The sequence below is a fragment of the Physcomitrium patens genome, chromosome 20, assembly GCF_059467195.1.
Source record: "Physcomitrium patens ecotype Gransden chromosome 20, ASM5946719v1, whole genome shotgun sequence".
Taxonomy (NCBI): domain Eukaryota; kingdom Viridiplantae; phylum Streptophyta; class Bryopsida; order Funariales; family Funariaceae; genus Physcomitrium; species Physcomitrium patens.
This window is the reverse complement of record NC_143429.1, coordinates 5,396,412-5,417,174: the sequence shown is the minus strand read 5'-3', so window position 1 is coordinate 5,417,174 and position 20,763 is coordinate 5,396,412. Positions and strand designations below refer to the sequence as shown.

At 38.8% G+C, this 20,763-nt stretch overlaps 2 protein-coding genes across 7 annotated transcripts; one reads left to right on the top strand and one right to left on the bottom strand.

Moving 5' to 3' along the window:
* The first annotated feature begins 5,500 nt into the window (after positions 1–5,500).
* Positions 5,501–7,915, top strand: LOC112273600 (microtubule-associated protein RP/EB family member 1C). Its single transcript, XM_024502540.3, has 3 exons — positions 5,501–6,855; positions 6,990–7,136; positions 7,325–7,915. Exons 1-3 carry the CDS (start codon positions 6,235–6,237, stop codon positions 7,475–7,477), a joined length of 921 nt encoding a protein of 306 aa, XP_024358308.1. The 5' UTR covers positions 5,501–6,234; the 3' UTR covers positions 7,478–7,915.
* A 4,580-nt stretch (positions 7,916–12,495) lies between these two features.
* On the bottom strand, positions 12,496–18,465 carry LOC112273425 (G-type lectin S-receptor-like serine/threonine-protein kinase At2g19130). 6 transcript variants are annotated; one of them, XM_024502194.3, is made up of 3 exons: positions 18,324–18,465; positions 15,857–16,313; positions 12,496–15,267 (listed from the first exon to the last, which is right to left on the bottom strand). In XM_024502194.3, the coding sequence occupies exons 2-3, from the start codon at positions 16,244–16,246 to the stop codon at positions 12,898–12,900; spliced, it is 2,760 nt and encodes a 919-aa protein (XP_024357962.1). In that variant the 5' UTR covers positions 16,247–16,313; positions 18,324–18,465; the 3' UTR covers positions 12,496–12,897. The 6 variants fall into 6 exon arrangements, with proteins under 6 accessions (XP_024357962.1, XP_024357958.1, XP_073385637.1 ...); XM_024502190.3 differs by lacking the exon at positions 18,324–18,465 and adding an exon at positions 16,534–18,317; XM_073529536.2 differs by lacking the exon at positions 18,324–18,465 and adding an exon at positions 17,092–18,317.
* Positions 18,466–20,763: the final 2,298 nt, after the last annotated feature.

Below are 20,763 nucleotides of genomic sequence, written 5' to 3'. Positions count from 1 at the left end.
GCACCAGTCTTATATCGTGTTGACTTTTTCAAGGCATTTTTTATGGAAACAGATGCATCAAATTTTGCCTTGGGTGCAGTTTTATCACAAATGGGAACAGATGACAAACTTCATCCGATAGCTTTTCATTCAAGAAAATTCTCAGCAGCCGAGATCAATTATGAGATCCACGATAAAGAACTTCTTGCGATCGTGGATTCCTTTCAAGAATGGTGTCATTATTTAGAAGGCGCTTCTAATCTAGTCACTGTATATACAGATCACAAGAACCTCGAGTATTTCATGTCAACACGCGTGTTGAATCGTCGTCAAGCTCGTTGGAGTATGTCTTTGTCAAGATTCGAGTTCATTATCACTTATCGGCCAGGAAAACAACAAGGTTTATCCGATGCCCTATCTAGACGTTCTTATTTTACACCAAAAGAAGGAGATGCAGCTTTTGAGCAATAAAGAACGGTCCTCTTGAAACCGGAGCAATTTCATCTCTGAGCAATGAAATCAACATTGACTGTTGATTCAACTTTTCTCAAGCAAATCCAGTCCAGTATGTCCTCAGACCCTCTTGTTCATGATATCGAGAATAATTCTTCCAAGTCTCATGATCCTTCTAAGTTCGAGTTCAAGAATAATCTATTATATTTTGAAGGACGCCTATATGTTCTAGAAGGAGAAGCATGTTTACGTGTTCTTCAAGCACGTCATGACTTTCCAGCAGCAGGGCACTTTGGATATAATAAGACTTTGGAACTCATATCAAGAGATTTTTGGTGGCCACAAATGTGGAAGTCAGTCAAAGACTTTGTACAATCATGTGATATTTGTTCAAGATCAAAAATTCCTCGTCATCGACCTTACGGACTTCTTCAGCCATTACCTATACCAGAACAACCATGGTCTTTTGTTTCTATGGATTTCATCACAGATCTTCCAAGCTCAAGATCTTATGATTCTGTATTTGTGATAGTAGATCGTTTCACCAAGATGGCACATTTTGTGCCATATACAAAATCTATCACAGGTGAAGAAACAGCTAAGCTTTTCATTGATAATATCTATCACTATCATGGATTACCTAAAGATATCATATCGGATAGGGGAACTCAATTTGTGTCAAGATTCTGGAGGACCCTTTTCAAGATTTTAAAAGTGGACATAAAGCTATCTTCGGCTTTCCATCCTCAAACTGATGGACAAAAGAGCGCATAAACCAAGTCTTGGAGCAATATTTAAGGTGTACTATCAACTACCAACAAGATGATTGGACAACCCTTCTGCCACTGGCAGAGTTTGCTTATAATAATACGGTACATTCTTCCATGCAACAAACACCTTTCTTTGCCAATTATGGCTATCATCCACGACTTGATACTTTTGATTTTTCAAAAGTTGATAATCCTGCAGCAAAAGATATGGCAAATCGGTTGTCAGAGTTACATGCAATAATGAAGACGCAATTGAAGGAAGCTCAAGAACGAAAAAAGATAAACGCAGATCTATATCGTAAGGAGCAACCACAACTCAACGTGGGTGATAAGGTATGGCTACTTCGTCGCAATATCAAGACTACTCGACCTTGTGACAAGTTGGACTATCGTAGGCTTGGCCCCTTTTCTGTTTCTGAACAGATCAACCCAGTTGCATGTCGGTTACATCTACCGGAGTCAATGAAGATCCATCCTGTATTCCACGTGTCTCTTCTTGAACCATATAAGACAGTGGATATACAAAGAAGAAGACAAATGCCACCGCCTCCTATTGAAGTAGATAATAATGAAGAATTTGAGGTGGAAGAGATATTAGACTCGAGGCGGGGCCAAAATAAGCTGGAATAACTTGTTCATTGGCGCGGATATGATATTAGTGAATGCACATGGGAGCCATCCAAGAATCTAGCAAATGCATCAGCTAAAGTCAAAGTTTTTCATCAACGACATCCATCAAAATCAAGATGAAAATCTCTCTTATAAAAGAGACAAGATTGAGGCAAGATAACATTCAATTTCCTATCCTTGTTTGTAATTTCTTTGCATTTGTGACGCTAATTAGATGGAAAGCCAACAACCAGCGGATTCAACTCAAGAACCTTCGTTTGCTGACTTATCGGATGAGACATTGCGATTGTCACAACCTTCAAGACGACGCAACCGAGATGAAGATCCTCAAGAATGACATGTTCTTCCTCGAATAGATGGTGAGATACAACGCGTTTGGTATCACGACCTTGGAAGAGATTCTCAATGTTTGGTGTTATTACTGGAGATAGGAACGACTGCTGATGGTGTTTCAAATGTATTATTTGAAGGAAGTTATGAAGGCCTCAATAATGATCAAATAACAGGGTGGTCTTCTCGCCTTGGAATTGGACACTATTGATGGCTAAGAGGACCCATCAACTACCTTCGAAGAGAACAGAGATCAGAGTATGTAGCAAATACAATTCGTCGCATATTAGACTTTCTCAACATATAATCACCGCTCCTCGTGGAAATCGTTCCTAGAAGGGGGGGTAATGTCACGGATATACATATAATTACCTACAAGAGTCAATAAAAGTATGTAAAAGTAGATAAAAGTAGGTTAATTGTGCAATATCTTCTAGAGAAGCTTCCTAGAAGCTTCATAGATGTTGCTTTGACCTTATAGGAGTCCATAGTTGACTTTTAGGTTAGAAACTTGGTCAACAAGTTAGCCATGTGCCACACATGTTGGTAGCTTGAAGAACAAGCTAACTACGTAGTCCACTCATAGAAAACTTGTCTTGCAAGCAAAGACATGTGGCCTAGAAAGTCAACACATATTAGAGGTCTTATAGAATATCGCCACGTGGCTTCTAGTTAGATAGTATATATAGAGGCAAGAGTGAAGCTCTCTTCACTCTTATCAACTCCTTTCTTGCTTCTAGTCTAGTTTCAAGGGTCTCTAGTTTTCTTGTCTTTTGGCAATAGCCATTCCAGTTTCTTTTTCAATATATATATTTGTTTATTTACCTCTCTTTGAGTGAAGGCTCACTTGTCTGAATTGTTTTTCATCGAGTTCTTGTCCTTGACAATAAATTATATAATAACTTATAAAAAAACTTCTTAAAAGCTTTATAGATACAAATTTGATTTTATATATGTATGTAGATAATTGATATATTAAAAATTTGGCCAAAAAGTTTGTAATATGGCACAAATATAGGAAACTTGTCTTGTAAGTTAAACACATGTCTTACAAATAGAATAGATATTAGAAATCTTATAGAATCTTGTCATATAGTTTCTAGTTAAATAATATATATAGAGGCACGAGTCATGTCTTCTTCAAGTTTATCAACTTTTTTTTTATTTCTAATCTAGTTTCAAGATTATATAGTTTTTATTTCATTAAAAAAAGCTATTTCAATTTTTTCTTGAATAAACATACTTTGTCATTTGTTTTAATTCATCTTTTTTTGAAACTCATTTTATTTTTATAATTACATTCTTTAAATTCTTATCTTTGATAGTTTGCTATACATAATCATGACTACAGAAATTTTGATAATTTTTGTATATATAGAAAATTTTAAAAATGAGATAAATTAAAATATGGCTCAATGACAATTTTACCAAGTGGTTGTGTCAGTTCAAGTAGGCTCTAATTTATGTAGTAGCTGGATTAAGAGCCGCAAGTCATTGTTTTAGATATGGGATCATTTTCAAAAAGAAAAAGATAATGAAGGAAATTAAATATTTACATATATATATATATATATATATATCTGAAAGTAGTTATCAAATCATTGACAACAATTTTCAAAAGTGAGAAGACCATCTACCAGTTGAAAGTTTAATTGCATGATTTCTCATTATATATAAATATATATATATATATATATATATATATAAATATATATATATATTCCAGTGCATAGATTTTTAAACATGTGTGGGTACATTTATTTATTTATTGATTGTGAACTTTGATGTTTTATTAAGTTCAGTAATGGTGATGTAGATGAGACCATAACATTAGAAGTACATCTTGTTTTTCTTGAACTGCATATTGTGTATAATCATAAATTTATTTTTAGTTGTACAAAAATGATATTTGAAGACACATTAATTAAATATATAGCTTCAATATGATAAATGATCAGGTCATGTGGTTATGAATTTTAAAGATGTATACTTTGACTATATATACACACATACATATACATATATCAAGAAAAAAACAAAAGCAGAAAATAAATAAATCACCGTGGTGATATTGAAAGTACAAATACAAATCTGCATGGAACTATTGTACAAGATTACAAATCACACAATAATATACAAGCATAGATCAAAGTTGTAGTTAATAATTCACATGTACACATGTACAGTAGCTAATAATTAAATAAAGTTTACAAAGCATATTATCGAAGTAAAAGTGTTCCAGAAATACTTAAGCACTTTTGCATATTATTTAAGAAACTCTTAATGCTTAGAGAGATTATTGATTTTAGTAGTTTTACATAAATTAATTCAAAGGAAGTGGGAGCAAAAATTAACTGATAAGTTTGTTACAGAATTTCTTGAATCTTCCCCACTCCATGTTTTTTGGAGGGGGAAAAAAAAGAAAAAGAAAAAGGAAAACTTAAGTAGTTGTGAATATATAACACTTTTATTTTTATATATATATAATAGTAAAAGTTACATGAATCACCAAGACAGAAGATGCCTAAGCAAAAAATTGGATGTCATTGTATATGATAATACCAAACTATTTCTACAAATAAATAGATTGCATAAGAACTAATCACCTGTCTAATGTGACAAAATAAATTTTGTCACATTAACACTTCAATAATAATAATAATAATAATAATAACTAAATAATAAATAAATTGCTAATTCAAGGTCATGTAAATCACTGAAGACTGTATAGTATCAATAATATTAATAATTCGTTTTAAGTTTTGAAACAAGGTATTGAATAATTTGTATAAATAATTGACCAAATTTATGTTTGAGAACATCAACCTTTGAAAATCTTTGTTGTAATATAAAGGATTGAATGCACTATATTTTATTACATAACATCATTAAAACCCAAAACAAAATTTTACATAGTTCCTCCCACATTAAAAGTATTTTAATATAGAGGCTTATTTTTACTCGCAAATTTACAAAAGTACAGATTACAAAAGTTAATCATGAAAATTTAAAGGTGATCAAATTCCAATGTCACAAAACATGATATTCATACACAATAACAACATTGTTACAGCTCACAATATACACTATTTAGATACAACATGGAGAACATTATCACCATCATCCCAAACACATTCAAAGCGCGGTGGCTCAACACCACGGTGTTCGAACATAAAGGGCCCTACCACCGAGGTCAACAGGGCATATTCCAGATTCCGGTGCGGTTTTAAAGAAGGCAAGGTGGATTGGGAACAGATGTTAGAGAACGAGGGAACGCGCAGAAGGGAACATTCGCAGTGAGAACATGGGGAGGGGGGGGGGCCGTTGTCTTGGAAGGGGCTCCACATTCAAACCTCGGCCGACTCTCATCGCTCCACTGCGTAGCACTCTCTCATTCCTACTAGATACTACGCGCGTGCTGCTGCTGCTCCGTTGCATTGCACCGACTCTAGCTCGCAACGGGCATTAGAAAGGAAGGGAAGGGAATGGAAGGAGGGAGAGGAGAGGAGAGGAGTGAACAGCTGAGGAAAGGGCAAGTGGTCAAAGGACGGGGATAGAGGACAGTCAGTATTGTGCATTAGGTCGGAGAGTACCTGATTTTGTTTCTGGAGTGTCGACTAGTATTTGTTTCCTCGGCATCAATATGCTGCTGCTGACCTTGTAGATTGAAGCTTGAAGCTCTTCTGGTTGCGCTAATCTTCTGTTTTTTTCATACTCTGCCTGGTCTGATAGTCTTCACGCGCACATCGCTCTCCGCCTTGTTGGTTCTAGATCTGGTTAGCTGCCGTCTTCTGGGTTTGGGGGGGTTTTCTTTTTTTCCGCACTTGAGAGGGGATCTTGTGTATAGCGTATTCGAAGGCCTGCCTTTTTGTGGGGTAGTCTTTGTTGGTGGTTGTATGCGAGATTTCAGGGGTGGGGCGTGTTCGTGGCGGTTGAAGTGATCTGGGGTTGGGTTTCAAGGTCATCACATTTGTGGGTATGTGGGTTGGGTTGAGAGGTTGCGCTTGGTTGGGGATTCTGTGTTAGACGGTGGTGTGGGTTTAGGAATTTCAGGGCATTCGTGAAGTTGATCATGGGGGCGACGACCATAGGGATGATGGACGCGGCCTACTTTGTGGGCCGCAATGAGATTTTGAGCTGGGTGAATAGCACGCTGGAGCTGTCGCTGAGCAAGGTGGAGGAGGCGGCGTCAGGGGCTGTTTACTGCCAGCTGATGGACGTAGTGCACCCGGGGATGGTGTCGATGCACAAGGTGAGCTTCGACGCGAAGTCGGAGTACGAGATGATACAGAACTACAAGGTGCTGCAGGATGTCTTCAACAAGCTGAAGATCGGGCGGCACATCGAAGTGAGCAAGCTGGTGAAGGGGCGGCCCCTGGATAACCTGGAGTTTCTGCAGTGGATGAAGAGGTACTGTGATCAGATCAATAACAACCACGTGAATCCCACGTACAATGCGGCGGAGAGGAGAGAGTCTTGCAAGGGTGGTAAGGAGACCAACAGGCGTGTGGTGGGGATGAGCTCCAGTGGCCAGAGCAGCGTCAAGTCTGCATCTAACGCGAATGTGAAGACGAGCTCGGGTGCAGCTCGGCGGGTAACGACGGATAACTCGACTCCGAATATGAACGGCAGTGGGAGAAGTGGCGGTTCGAGTGAGGCGCATGTGAATGTGACGAAGCACACCAAGGAGCAGGTATTGGATGGGATCTTACCTCTCTGTCTCGTGCTTACAATCATGCACATCAAGTGAGCTCCTGGTTTTATGGGGGACGGGGTGAGCATGGGTTCTTAAGAATGGAATGGGTGGGATGGTTTGCTGCCTCTCAGGCGTCTGCTTCAATCGAGGATCACGTGAAGCAGATCACAGAATTGAAGCTATCGGTGTCAAATCTAGAGAAGGAGCGCGATTTTTACTTCACGAAGCTGCGTGACATCGAGATTCTGTGTCAAGCTCAAGAGCTAAGCCACATTCCGGTTGGTGTTCTATGTCTAGCGCTGTTAACGTGTCAACATTGAACGCTTGTGCAGTTGGGTTTGGTTGTGCGGTTAATGGGTGTTATAGTCACACTGTTATATTATTCTTGCTTTCGCGTTGTAGTGAAAGTGCCGTACGGTTGTACAGTATTTAACAGCATTTTTGATGGGATCCTCACGAAGTGCAGGTTGTAAAGGCTGTGCAAAGAATTCTATATGCAGCAGAAGACGAGTCCTCGGTGATAGCTGAGGCGCAAGCTATGATGGAGGAGTTGGATCGGGACATCCTCTCACCAGGATCCCAGAATATGGACGACGACAGTAAGGATCTTTTAGAGTAGTGTTGACGGCACTATTACTCGCAGCCAAGGACTCAGCATACGAGTGGTATATTAAAGACATGGATGCCGTCTCGCGTGCCAGATGGTGCTGTCCAGGCTTTTACCTTATTTCCTCGTGTTCCCAGCGGCTTGTCTAGCCATACATCAGGCGTATTGATCTCGAATTTGTCTATTTGCTAGCTGAACAGCGTAGTGTAGGGTAATGGCGATGAGATATTTTTAGATACGATATGTTGGCCCGAGTCTCCGTTCAGAAGACGCCTCTCTACGAAGTCGGCCAACAACAGGATAGTCTGTGAATAGAATTTGTACGGTAGAAGTATGTAGCGTTTTCAGTCTTATTATTCTTAATGGTTGTAGTCCTTGAAGGCTCTAGGCCGAGGGCCGGGTCGGCGAAGACCCTATAAGTTTGAATACTGGAAGATTTGCTTCACCTTACTAGTGAGAGTCGTGTAATGTCCACGTGGTATTAACGTTTGCTTGAAAGTTTAATGGACGACAGTGCATTGTCGGATGAGCGATTGGATTTCGGCAAATTTTTGGAAGTTTAATTGTGTGGTATGTGTGCGGCAGGAACGTCGTCAGATGGGGGATGGTTACTCCAGTTCTGTACAGTCAGAGTGTGCCATTTTAGCTGCTAGGCCAGGTCATGCAATGATGAGTTTGTCAGTTTTTATTTTTATTTTTATGTTATGACTTAAGTCGTGGACTGTCATGTGAAACCTGGCAACACAGATATATCTCGAGAGCCTGTGACTCCAGGAGGTTGCGGCAAACTCTTCAAATGTATGATAGGTTCCCACCATCTCAACCCACACATTGCCCGATCATGACGAGTACCGTAGGTCGTTTACAAGGTCTTTGCTGTTGCGGTCGTTTGTGCATTTGACAAGTTGATAACTGCCCTCCACAGTGGCTGGACAGGGATGCCTAAACCTTGAGAGTGGGTGCCTATCGGAGGCCACCATAGCTTACGGACTTGATAACATTAAATTTGAACCTGGACGTATCCCATAGAATCACACAGTTTTTCAAGCATGTGTCATTCTTAAGTTTACTGTGTATACTCTACTCGGGCTGCTTAAGTTTGGTGTCTATTTCGTATGTATGTGCACACACATAGTCATAAGAGGTAATTTTGGTTGCCTGGTGAGTGTCCATAAAAACCCAATGATGTCCACCTCTTTTATTCTCCCTTTGTCATTTTCTTTTTATGTTCCATGTCTTTTTTTCTTATCTTTTTTTAATTTTAATTTTTTATCTTAGATATCATATGTTTTAGGCATTAATTTTGTTACTTAACATTTTGTTTTATTTGCTTGGATAGATTTATTTTGGTACCACATGCTTTTCTATTTATATCAACAATAGTGTAAAAAATTCTAAAAATATTGAGACTTGGATTAAAGCCAATACAAATCTTATCAAGAATATTAGTATCAATTTAATTTATTTAAGTAGCAAATAAATATAAATTAAATTCTAGATATTTGGTAATTCTTATCTTTGCATAATTTAGTGAACTTATATATATATATATATATATATATATATTATATGATGTTGGTTGATAATGATAGAAAAAATATAAGAAAAAAAATGAAGAACTTAATAAACACAAGTCTTCTTATACTAACTTTCAAAATTAAGTCAATTAGTAAAACATCAAATTTTGGAAAGCCATATCTAAAAAGTTAATTTTTTTGCCAAACTGCAAATTGGATGAGATGCATAACTAAACTAGCTGTCATCTTTCCAAAACTATAGCAACAAGAGAGAAATTGTATTTCAAATGAACTTAAGTCTATTGACTCAATTTTGTAACTATTTTCACTAATCAACTTTAATTGAAAGAATGACTTTACAATGCTCCTTAGAATTATTCCACTTACTTTTGGTTAGTAGTATGGTGTCTTAAAATATTTTTTCTTACAATTGTGAAGACATTTTTAATCCATGAGAGAATTACCAAATGAAAAGAGGTTGAATGATGTAGCCTTATTGCAACATAGGCGTAGCATATATGAAGTGTCAAAATTCTTGGATATCTCTCAATCTACATGCTTTAGAATTTATAGAGAATACATTTCTTATGTAGAGCCTTCAAGAGGAGGGTGCCTAGGAAGCATCACTCTTACTCAAAGACAAGTGTGTATAAGAGCCATTATAATTGATAGATTAAATAATGTTTTAGACATGATGAATGCTTTAAGTGAGCACTTAAATGTGGTAGTGAGCACCAACAAAGTGAAGTAAGTACTTCATGAATAAGGTCTTGGATCATTAGAAAAACAAAAGTTCTTGCTCACGGCCAAGAATAAGCATTACAAGTTGGTATTTGATTAATTTCATCAAGATTGGATTCTCTATGATTGTTATAAGATGATTTTTAGTGATGAAACTAAGATCAATCTATTTCAATTTGATGGTTGTACTTGTCTTGGTTGAAGGATAAAAACATCTCAATTACAAACGTGTCATGTAAGTCAAATAATTAAACATATGTATTGTATAATTTTTGTATGGAGTTGTATGACTTTTTGAAGCATAGGTTATTTGTATAAGATAGAGGAGAAGATAAAACAAGATCTATATCTTAGCATTCTTCAAGGTGAACTTATAAAGACAATTGAATGGTATCCTTTTAATCCTTTTTGTATCATATTTCAGCATGATAATGATCCTAAACATATTGCAAAATCAATTAAGCAATGGTTGTCAAAGCAAAATTTTGATGTATATACTTGGCCTCTTCAATTACTTGTCCTAAATCTAATTGAACATGTATAGGTACTTATAAAAAAAAAATTAAATGAGTATCCAATACTAGTCAAATAAATGCTTCAATTGTAGGAGCATGTGCAAGCTTCTTTCAATTCTAGCACTTCTAAACAGTGTCAAAAGTTTTATCATAGCATGCCAACTGTATCTAAGTTGTTTTAGCTTCTAAAGAAAGGTGGACAAATTATTGATGTGCAAGTAGATGTAGGTTGCAAAACTAAGTCAATAAACCTATGTTCATTTGAAATGCAATTTCTCTCTTATTGCTACAATTTTCAAGCTGAAATTTGAAAGACTGATAGCCAGTTTGGTTGCACATCTTAAACAATTTGCAATTTGGCTCAAAGATCAACACTCTTCCAAATATAGCTCTCTAATTTTATTTTTTTTGCTAATTGCTTTAGTTTTTTCAAGCTGAAATTTGAAAGACTGATAGCCAGTTTAGTTGCACATCTTAAACAATTTGCAATTTGGCTCAAAGATCAATACTCTTCCAAATATAGCTCTCTAATTTTATTTTTTTTGCTAATTGCTTTAGTTTTGAGGGTCTGTATAATTATTAAAGCTATTGAAGCACAATTTGCTATTCTAAGTCTTAAAACATGCACCAATTTTAATATAGAATTTTACCAATATTTATACTTGCATTGTTAATATTAATCTATATTATACTAAATATTTATGTATTAAAAAAACATTGTTAATTAATACAAATAAAGCTGCAAATTACATATTATAATTAATTATTATATTACATCAATATTTCTTGCTATTTTTTATAATATTTAATAAGATTAAAATTTGTATATAAAATCATATTTCAAAGTCTTTTTTTGTTTTTTTATTGAAATAAAATAAATCGTATATTAAAAAATATAAACCATTTTCTTGACACTACTTGATGATGTTTAACTACTTGTTTGAAATTCTTATTTAATTTTTTATTTTTCTTCCAATATATGTCATTGTGTATAAAATAAATGTAAGTAGTGGCACTTCTATTTAATTATGTATTTCAAATGAGTAAATGGCATTGCAAGCAAGTCATTTTGAATGATTATTCTTGCATTGCATCCATCCACATCTTGTATATCCTTATTGCCTTCTTTTAACTTATTTTTTAAGCTCTTGAATTTATTGACAAATAGATTGGAAAAAATTCTATGTTGAAATTAAGCAAGCTTATGTTAAAAGCAAAGACACCATTACCTACTATGTTATTAAATTCTTGAAAAATCAACAAATGATGTTTTATAGCTATTATACTCTCTCAAACAACACTCACTACCACAATCGATTAAATGTGGTTCTTTAGAAATAGATACCTATTTATGTATTTTTGTGATCTTCAAACTCTAAAACATTCAATACTGCTAAAATAAATATCATGTCATCAATGAACACTCACCACTCCATTCAAAGTTGGTATTTTTTTTCTTCTAATAACAAATAAACCTAAAAACATAATATTAGCAGTATCTATATTTACATACATTTCTTGCACTGGCAATAAAATGTTCTCGATTTCAAGACACAATAATTGTACATGTACCAATATATCAACCAATGAAGTCCATATTGAACACGACATTACTTATTGGAGGCTTAGCAATCACTGGGTTGCTCTTCCAAGGCACTTCTTGTTGACCTACTCAGCTGACCCGTTGAAAAAGGTGTAAATCTGATATAAGTGGTGCTTGGAAAGGATGGGGAAAGATTGGACTGTGGTGATATTCAGATATTCTGCGTCTGCAAAAGTCAATATGGATTTTAATGACAAGGATGCAGGTTCACGGAATCTAGATCTCCGCATCGGTAAAGGCGATGATCGGCAAAAGCAGCCAATGACGGCGACTGCGGTGGATCCCTTTTGCACTATGCATTATCAGACCTTCGGAGTTGTCCGAGAGTCGTGAACTTGCTTGATGTGTGGGAGAATGTCATTGACATGAGTCAGGGTCAGATGGGCCGAGGTCGTAAATGAGAATAGACCAGGATCAGATGATTAGTGAGTGCTCGAAACGAGCGTGTACCCTAGTAAGTCCATGACATCGTGGATTGGCAGACTGGATCTGTATCCATGTGATGAATCATCAGTGATTCCTTGCTAGATATATCTTGTTCCTGTTGAGACTGAGATGACTGAAAAGCTTGCAGGTCAGATCAGGAGCTTCGGTGCGGCGATCAGCAATGAAGTGCAGTTCTAATAATAACCTTCGACAGGAATCGAGACGACATGCGCGGCAAAAGTAAATGATGTTGAGGATCGCGTCAGGTACACTCAGGGACCAAGGGATTTGTGAGATTCGAGGTGCTGATTTGGAGCCCATTCGGCACTTAGCATCTTGGATCTCAGAAAGTCCTTGATCCGAATTCCTACAAACATGAAAACCTAGGTCTATTGTGGTCATTTTTAAGAGCTATGTTGAGCAAAATGGTGTGACCACGATAAGATTCCCTGTAAAGGGGTTTGAAAACGTCGCATGGGGACGCTTGTTTACACTAAAAGTTTCTATGATGAAGATGAAAATCACTTCATAGTCTAGATTTACTGGAATAACTGCAACGCAACCGATTTAAGCGATCGTGGTCCCAAAGTCTAGAACATCGGCGTGTGCAGTACTTCGTGACAGTTAAACTCAAAGAGAAGAGGGGGTCGATATTACATCAGAGTTTATATGCTCCGAGACCAAACGCTGAGGATAATGTTCGCCACGGACCGCAGAGAGAACATCTAGATAAGTGAACTGATTCACGCCTGGAAGCGACGGAATTGCAGTGACATCGCCTGTTAAGATTTGGTGAACAAGTCGCATGGATGGTCTAGCGTTAGGATATGGGAGGCAGCACAAAAGGCCCAAGTGGAGGGTTCGCATTTTCTCATCCTTCTCGCGGTCCATGACCTCGACTCCATGAATGGGTTCCTCTGTGAGGTCTACCCCTTCCTTGTCATATTTTGGTTCTGAAGAATCTCCATTTGTACGAACGGAAGCATTTGGGCCATTGTGCGACAAGCTGGAAGCTCTAGGCGCTGCCCTCTCAGAGGCCACAACTTTATCAGATTCTTTTCGCAGTCGGGGATCCACAGCAGCCAAGATATCACCCGCTTCGTGAGCACGCCAAACTTTGTGCAATAGCACGACATCCTGAGGCTCCATATCAAGGTCGTTTGAATGAGAATCCACAGGTTTCTTGCCACACACTACCTCGAGCATCAGAACGCCAAAACTATAGACGTCGGTTTCTTTTGTAGCTTTGCCAGTAAATGGCATCTCAGGTGCCATGTAGCCAAGAGTGCCAGCCATCAAAGTGGTCTTTTCTACCTTCTGGTGGTCGATAAGCCGTGCCAGTCCAAAATCGCCTAGATGTGCGTTAAATTCGGCATCCAGCAGCACATTGCTGGATTTGATATCCCGGTGTAACACGCACTGCTGCCAATCCTCATGAAGATATGCTAATGCAGCGGCAATGCCAGTAACAATGGAGTACCGCAAGCTCCATGGCAGCTGATCTTTACCGGTTCTCTGACGCCTTCGGCTTGCCTCGCTGCGCCCATCATAGAGCCACTGATCAAGGCTTCCGTTTGGCATGTAGTCATAGACTAGCAGGAATTTATTATCTTCAATACACCACCCCTTCAACTGTACAAGGTTTCTGTGGCGAATCTGGCTGATGCTAGATGCCTCGGCTAGAAATCCCTGCTCTCCACCTTTAGATTCGTGTCTGATGCGTTTGACTGCAACAACGGTGCCTGAAGGCCGCAACGTCCCCTTGTACACAGACCCCATCCCACCACGCCCAATCAATTCACTCTGGCTGAAGTTCTTCGTCGCGATGTTCAGTTCTCTTAGCGAGAATTTCCGGGGTCCAAGAAGGTATTGATCGGTAAGCATCGGTTGGCATCGCTCTCGTCTCCTCTTCCAGCATGTCCACGCGATCAGAACCAAGACTAAAACCACGATGACCGCACCGGAAACAATTCCAGAAACAATGCTAATTAAGTTGTCCTTCCGTCCAGGAGAAATCAGAGGCGAGGTCAAAACCTTGAGGTAGGCTGAGTGATTTCCCACGTCTTGGGGATACCCACCGTTAAATAGAGGCCCGGATTTAATATAGCACCTTCCATCACGTCTCCAGAACACAGCTCCTGCACATCGGCAGTCGTCCAAACAAGTTTGGATGCACGCTGACTCTGTTGTGTTGATGTATGGATACAGTCTGTTGGCAAAAGGATAGTCAGTGTCACCCACTTTTTTAAGCCGAATTTTACTCGTATTGGTGATGCACGAATGTAGAGGGAATTCGAATATAGGTTTGCACCCTTTCAATGGATCCATTGGGTCGATGAATTCAAAGTCGTCCGGCGGACACGAGCACTTTCCAAGGTATGCTGGGGATAAAGGATCAGGACTGCAGACACCATAGGGGCCACATTCAGCATAGACGCCACACGGTTCGCTTACCCAGTTACCTTCTACAGCCCATTGAGTTGATGTGCCCAAGGTCCAGCTATACAAGCGCAGCCCTCCGTCTCGATCAAGCGTAACACGGCGAAGAGGACCTGGACTGTGCGATGTGCTGCTCATCACTAAGTACTGCGCCGAAATATTCCCCGCGTAAAAGCTACCATTGTATGGATCCAGGTATATGTAATCAGAAGCTGGATAATTGAATAAGTAAGGAAAAAGTGTGACGCCTCCTGTCACAGACTTATTAGCTGACCATGAAGTATGGTTCCAAGACTCAATACTCTTGCCATTCCAACTCAAAGCTAAGATGGAGGTTAATGAGGTGCCTTCGATTGAAACCCAACCGCAGAGATAATATCCTTCAGACCAATCATCCGCGGATTGCCATGAAACCAGCGACTGGCTCATATTGGTGAATAGAGCTTGACCGGGTAACAACGTATCAGTCGGCGAATCAAAGCTTTGCCAGATCACTGTGTTGGATCCATCCAGGAGCATTAAATTTCCCGATTCGTGCAGTTCCAAAACCTCCGCAATCGACTGCAAGGAAGCAAGCTTCACACATCAATGCACGCCTGACCTTCATTCCTACACTTATCAGAGCCTGAATAACTCATGAAATGGAATAGAATATCAACAAGCAGTAGCTGATTTGATATGTCTTTACTTCCACCGTCTCCTTACGTACACAATCTACATGAAAATGAACATCAATTGTGATATCCAGTATGAGCTGTGTATGACGCTCCATTTGTTTCCAAATTCTATCTTATATTTGAAGAGTGATCCGTACTTAAATAGCGAATGACATGAGAACTTTGAATTAGGACGTTTGAATACTCCTACGAATCCTGTGCAAATCAACTTCTTTATATTGAATCATGAATGAACTACAAACAATCAGTTGATTTCAAAACGAAGTTGTTACTTTCTATCCCCAAAGTCAATCATGTGGCCTACAAATACGTGGTAATCATTTTACCATGATGATTCATTCCGCAACATAGAGATACACGTAGGTCTAAACCCAGGTGTCGTAACTCATACGACGTCATTAACAAAATAGAGGGTTGGAACGTATTGAAATGCAAGAAACGAAGTGCATTTCTCGTTCCAGATGGCTACTCACCGGATTGTTCCCCGCTGTCCAGACCGGAGAAAGAGCGCTCCAGACGGGGTCAAATAGCCGAAGGGTTCCATCCTCAGAAAACTGCAAGTATGCCAACCTGCTCAGCCTGATGTCCCGGCGGGGCATCCATACCACAGTGATCACAACGTGGGCCAATTGTGCATACCAAATTCCAAATCCGTAATCTCTGCCATTGGATGCAGGGAAGAAACCTAGGGTGAAGGCGCCATTCGAAGATACCAGTGTGGGGTCTGTAGTGGTGATGGTGCGACTTCGGAGTAAGGTACTCGCCCCTTGGGCCTTGACTGCTAAAAATAGTAACAAGAGCAACGCCAGAGAAAGCCTGGTGAAAAATTCGACATCTAAGATCCCGAACTTTTTCTTCCTCATTTCATCCAGCCTCCTCCTACCCGTATTTGCATTTGAACTGCCACCGGCACTATAGAAGCTCTAAGCCCTGAAGCCACCAAGACATGTAGAAAATTGATTTGAGAGGATCGCTCGTCAAACAAAGCTTGTAACTAATTTACTATGCCAAGCTCGATACGACGAGCAGATAGTGTGCCGATAAGTTTGTAAACTCTTCTTGTCGGCAACAGCAAAATACAAATCGCCTTCAGTCCTTAACTTACTGGCATGAACTAACGAAAAGAGCACACAACAAGTGAACCGGCAACCTGTCGATTAGACTGCTCCCAGAACTTGAGTGCATAATTTTCCACGCGGCATCTTAACGTCCCAAATTTGTTATCGGAAGGGGCGAGTCACGAATCAGGTTAGAACCTAGAGGGCACACTGAAAAGAAGTTCACATCACGCTTTCGTCATGCCGCTTTCGTCACGACGTTTAGACTGGTGGCCTCAATGGTACTTCGCACTGTTACGGCTGGGGTTGACAGTGAAAATTCTATATCAACTCCGAATGACCATCAACTTTTTCTATCAATCAAACAGTATGAAGCTTCAACTTCAACTTCAACCTCACGAATCGAAAGCAGACGAGAAACGTGTAGTATTCGCTTCTAATCAATTGGTGGATAGAATATTCCGTGGGAGAGACCCTGAGAGGATATAAGTTCAACGCCACTTTTGCACTATCAATCTATGAATACTGCTTTTAAACGATAGTTAGCGTCAGTGTTCGTGCAACCCTCTTGAGGCGAGTCTGGATACTAACGAGAACATCACTCTAGAGATTACCAGATTGCAACAGTACTACAGTCCTTAAAAAACAACCTTGGCCTCTCGACTCGATTGAATTAGATTACCCACGTCGGAAAGCGCGCAAGTATTCCCTGCTACCAATCACGCCGTGCTATAGATCTTTGTACGTGGTTGAACTTCTCCGTCTTCACGAAAGCGAGTCAAGATAAGACTATGGAGTAATTTTGAGCCTGTTGAGCACCGACGCATTCGAGCGTTCGCATTTCCTGCTTCCCCTCAGAGGACATCCTCACTTCACGCAGAAAGGCAACCATAATCAAACCTCTCCAAAATGACTCATAAATGACTTCAGAATGGCCACGAAGACTTCTTCCATCTCTAGCCAGAGGCTGAACCCTCAAAACAGACAATTATCGAATGAAAGTGCTTCTATGGGCAATTCTAAACCATTGCGTTGAAAATTATTATTGCTGTTGACAAAGAGGTCATCCCGAATATGCGCTCCACCTTATATGTTAGAGTAGGAAAGTCTGCAAAAGCATCGAATCTAGAGGAATACTCGCAGAAACAAGACCTTTAAAGGGCATCAACTTCTGCGAATTTGCACTGTAACTGAACACGGAAGTCAAATGCAAATTGCTTCGGCAATGACAAGTTCTTTATGTTTTCGCAGAATCCTCAGTGCGTTGACGCCAACTGAAATCAAGGTTCAATTCTGTGAGCTGTCAAAACTACCGCTACGTCAAGCGGACAAAATCTGGTCTGCAACAAACTGTACGCCCTACATTCTTAGGCAATAAAGAGCTCGACATCTCTACCAAACGCTATGGACTGGGTGCTCCTTGCGATGTTGAAGATATGCGATGCAAGATGATCACCGACGATTGATAACTTGCTCGGCTTCTGAAAATCATCCGCAAGTTCATCAACGCACGACAGTCAACGCACAGAGATCAACCTGGTCAAGGCGACTAATTATCCCCAACAAAAAAAAACTACCAAATTACAATAACCACGCCGTGGCCCACAACACAGGACGAGTCAACACAATTACTCCTGCGCGCAGAGCAATGTCACTTCCTCATTCCGAATCCACGAGCACAGTGGTGTGCCGAACTTCAATACTCTTCACCGAAAACCTTCCACCTCAAACACATCCCGGGTCCGCAGCACACCTAACCCAGAAACCATAAAGAATCGCTAGCTACAAACTCGACTAGGATAATCGGAAAAATAAAATCGAAAAAAAAGGCAATGAGTACATTCACGTGCCCGACAAAAACCATCGTGATCCTCGTCACTACCTCTTCCCCGACATCAACCAAACAACGCCCTGAGCGACGGTATGATCGGAAAACGACCCTTTCCGAAATCTATATTGAATTGCAGCGATCATAATTGCGCTAAGGGCTGCGGGCATCAAGGTATTGTCATCTCGACCAGCATCCAGGGTAGGCGAGGATGATGGAGGTGAGCTTGTGGGAGCAGCATCAGCATCAGCAGATCCAGAGCTTGCGCCCACAAGGCGCTTGCCTGGGGTGGGGGTGGGGGTGGGGTGGGGTCGGGGGTCTTGGTCCATGCGCGACGCCCGCTCCATGTCCGGTGCGAGGTGACGCGGACTGCCGGGACTTCGCCCCCCTTCGGTGATGGCGACCAGGCTTTGACGTGTTCAAAGCCCCCCCGTTCCGATGGCTTGCTTGCTTGCTTGCTTGCCTATCTGCATGCTTGCACACTTGCTTGCTAGCTTGCAGAGGAGAAGATGATGGGTAGTGAAATTGTCCCGGCGGTTGCTGCTCGTCGTCGTCGTCATCCTGCTCGTGCGTGGATTGGATGGTGCGTGGGCGGTGTCACACCGCTGCCTGATGGCGTAGTATTGTGAGCCTCGCGGCACGTGCAGAGGTGGCTGTCTAGCCGCGGCCTCGCGTCAATGGGGTCTATCTTTCTCTTTCTCGTCTTTTCGTTATCTTTTTATTCCTTTTTCTTTCTAGCTTTCTTTGTCTCTGTCCCCGTTACTGCAAGCCAAACCTCGTGCTGATCACGAGCTCTCCACCTCCGTCGCCGTTGACGCTTGGTCGATGTTTTCTCCGTCGTCGTTAACGCAGTCATCGTCGTAGTCGCCGTTCTCGAACCAAACTCAACACCTTGTAACTGATTTTCCTCATACTTACTAGTATTTATCGTTAGCTTTTGCGAAGATTACACATAAATGTTTCTGCAAATATACGCACATAGGTATTTATGTGAGTATGGCTATTATCACTAGTAGTAGCTGTCAATTGAAATTTATTTACTTGCACAAAATTTTCAACTAAATATACATAATTGTACTTTCAATTAAGTTTACATAAATTGATTTTTCTTTTTACTACATACAAGTCACTAAATAAAAGGAGCACAAATTACCAGCAACCAAATTAGATGAAGAAGAAAAAAATCGAGTAAAAATCTATATATTAAAAGCCAAATGATGTTATCATGCAATTTTAAGAAATTCACTTTAAACCTATCCAACTTAGATTGTGTTTTAAATAAGCATGTTTTAATATAAATATTTTAATTTTTATAATTTAAGTAAAGAATCTATCACCATTTACCTAGAGTGTAATTTTATGTATGTGAATTTATATATAAAAAGAATGCAACCCTGATTTGTTTTTATTAGATCTACTTTAAATGTATATTAAATAACTAATGTACATACATATATATATATATATATATATATATATAGTTAAGAAATTTTTAAATTGACCCATGTATTTACTAAATCAATCCATCCATCTTAACTATTATCAAAAAAATTCTCCATTGTTGGATCTTCATCTAATGAAAAGAATATCTCAAGAATTTATGTGCAGATGTATGATGATGGGTGGGTTGATTTAACAATTCCCTCTTTTCTATATATATATATATATATATAATTCTACTCATATAATATGTTATTTCAAATCTTAAAGAATGTTGTAGTGTGGCTTTTGATTGGAACCAAAGAGACTTCAATTACATGTTCCTATTACCCTTTGCAGGACCCAACAAAATTGATCCTTAATAAGCCTAATATCAATTTGGAAAAATGTGCTTTGGTAGTGAGATTGCATAGAATCTTAAGAAAGTAAATCCGAACAAGACATTATGACAAATATATGTATATTTACAAAAAAACAACAACAACAACAAAAAAAAAAAAAACAAACTTTGAAAGATAATTTTTTAAAGTTCTAATTCATGTTGTCAAAAAGATTATAATATTTTTGTAATATTTGTGGAAAAATATATATATATATATATATATATATATATTAATGGCATCTCTACTTTCAACACAATGCAAAATAAAAACTATATTAAAGGTAGTTAAGACATTAGTATGAAAGTATCATTAGAAGACATTAAATTAAAAAAAATAAAAATTACTTCTAGTCTTTGCAATTTAGTTAACTATCAAAAATTTCTAAGAGATTTTTTTATTTTATTTTATTTTATTTTATATATAGTTTAATATGAATGTGTTGTATTAACAGTTCATGTGTTTGATGAATGTTATTTGTATTTTATGAATTTTACAGCAAAATGAAAATATTAAATATTATATCCAAAAACAAAACAGCTAATATTTACTAGACAATAACTAACTTGAACAATTTGAAATTTAAATCAAGTTGTAATCTATATATATATATATATATATATATATACATAAATTAACATGTTTTATACATACATTTAGTAGTTCATTGTTTT

Excerpts from the sequence above, each read along its gene's own strand:
- LOC112273600 (XM_024502540.3), top strand. The coding sequence starts at position 6,235 with ATGGGGGCGACGACCATAGGGATGATGGACGCGGCCTACTTTGTGGGC. Across the intron at positions 6,856-6,989 it reads CGAAGCACACCAAGGAGCAG|GCGTCTGCTTCAATCGAGGA; the intron begins GTATTGGATGGG and ends GCTGCCTCTCAG. Across the intron at positions 7,137-7,324 it reads AAGAGCTAAGCCACATTCCG|GTTGTAAAGGCTGTGCAAAG; the intron begins GTTGGTGTTCTA and ends CACGAAGTGCAG.
- LOC112273425 (XM_024502194.3), bottom strand. The coding sequence starts at position 16,246 with ATGAGGAAGAAAAAGTTCGGGATCTTAGATGTCGAATTTTTCACCAGG. Across the intron at positions 15,268-15,856 it reads GGACAGCGGGGAACAATCCG|TCGATTGCGGAGGTTTTGGA; the intron begins GTGAGTAGCCAT and ends GCTTCCTTGCAG.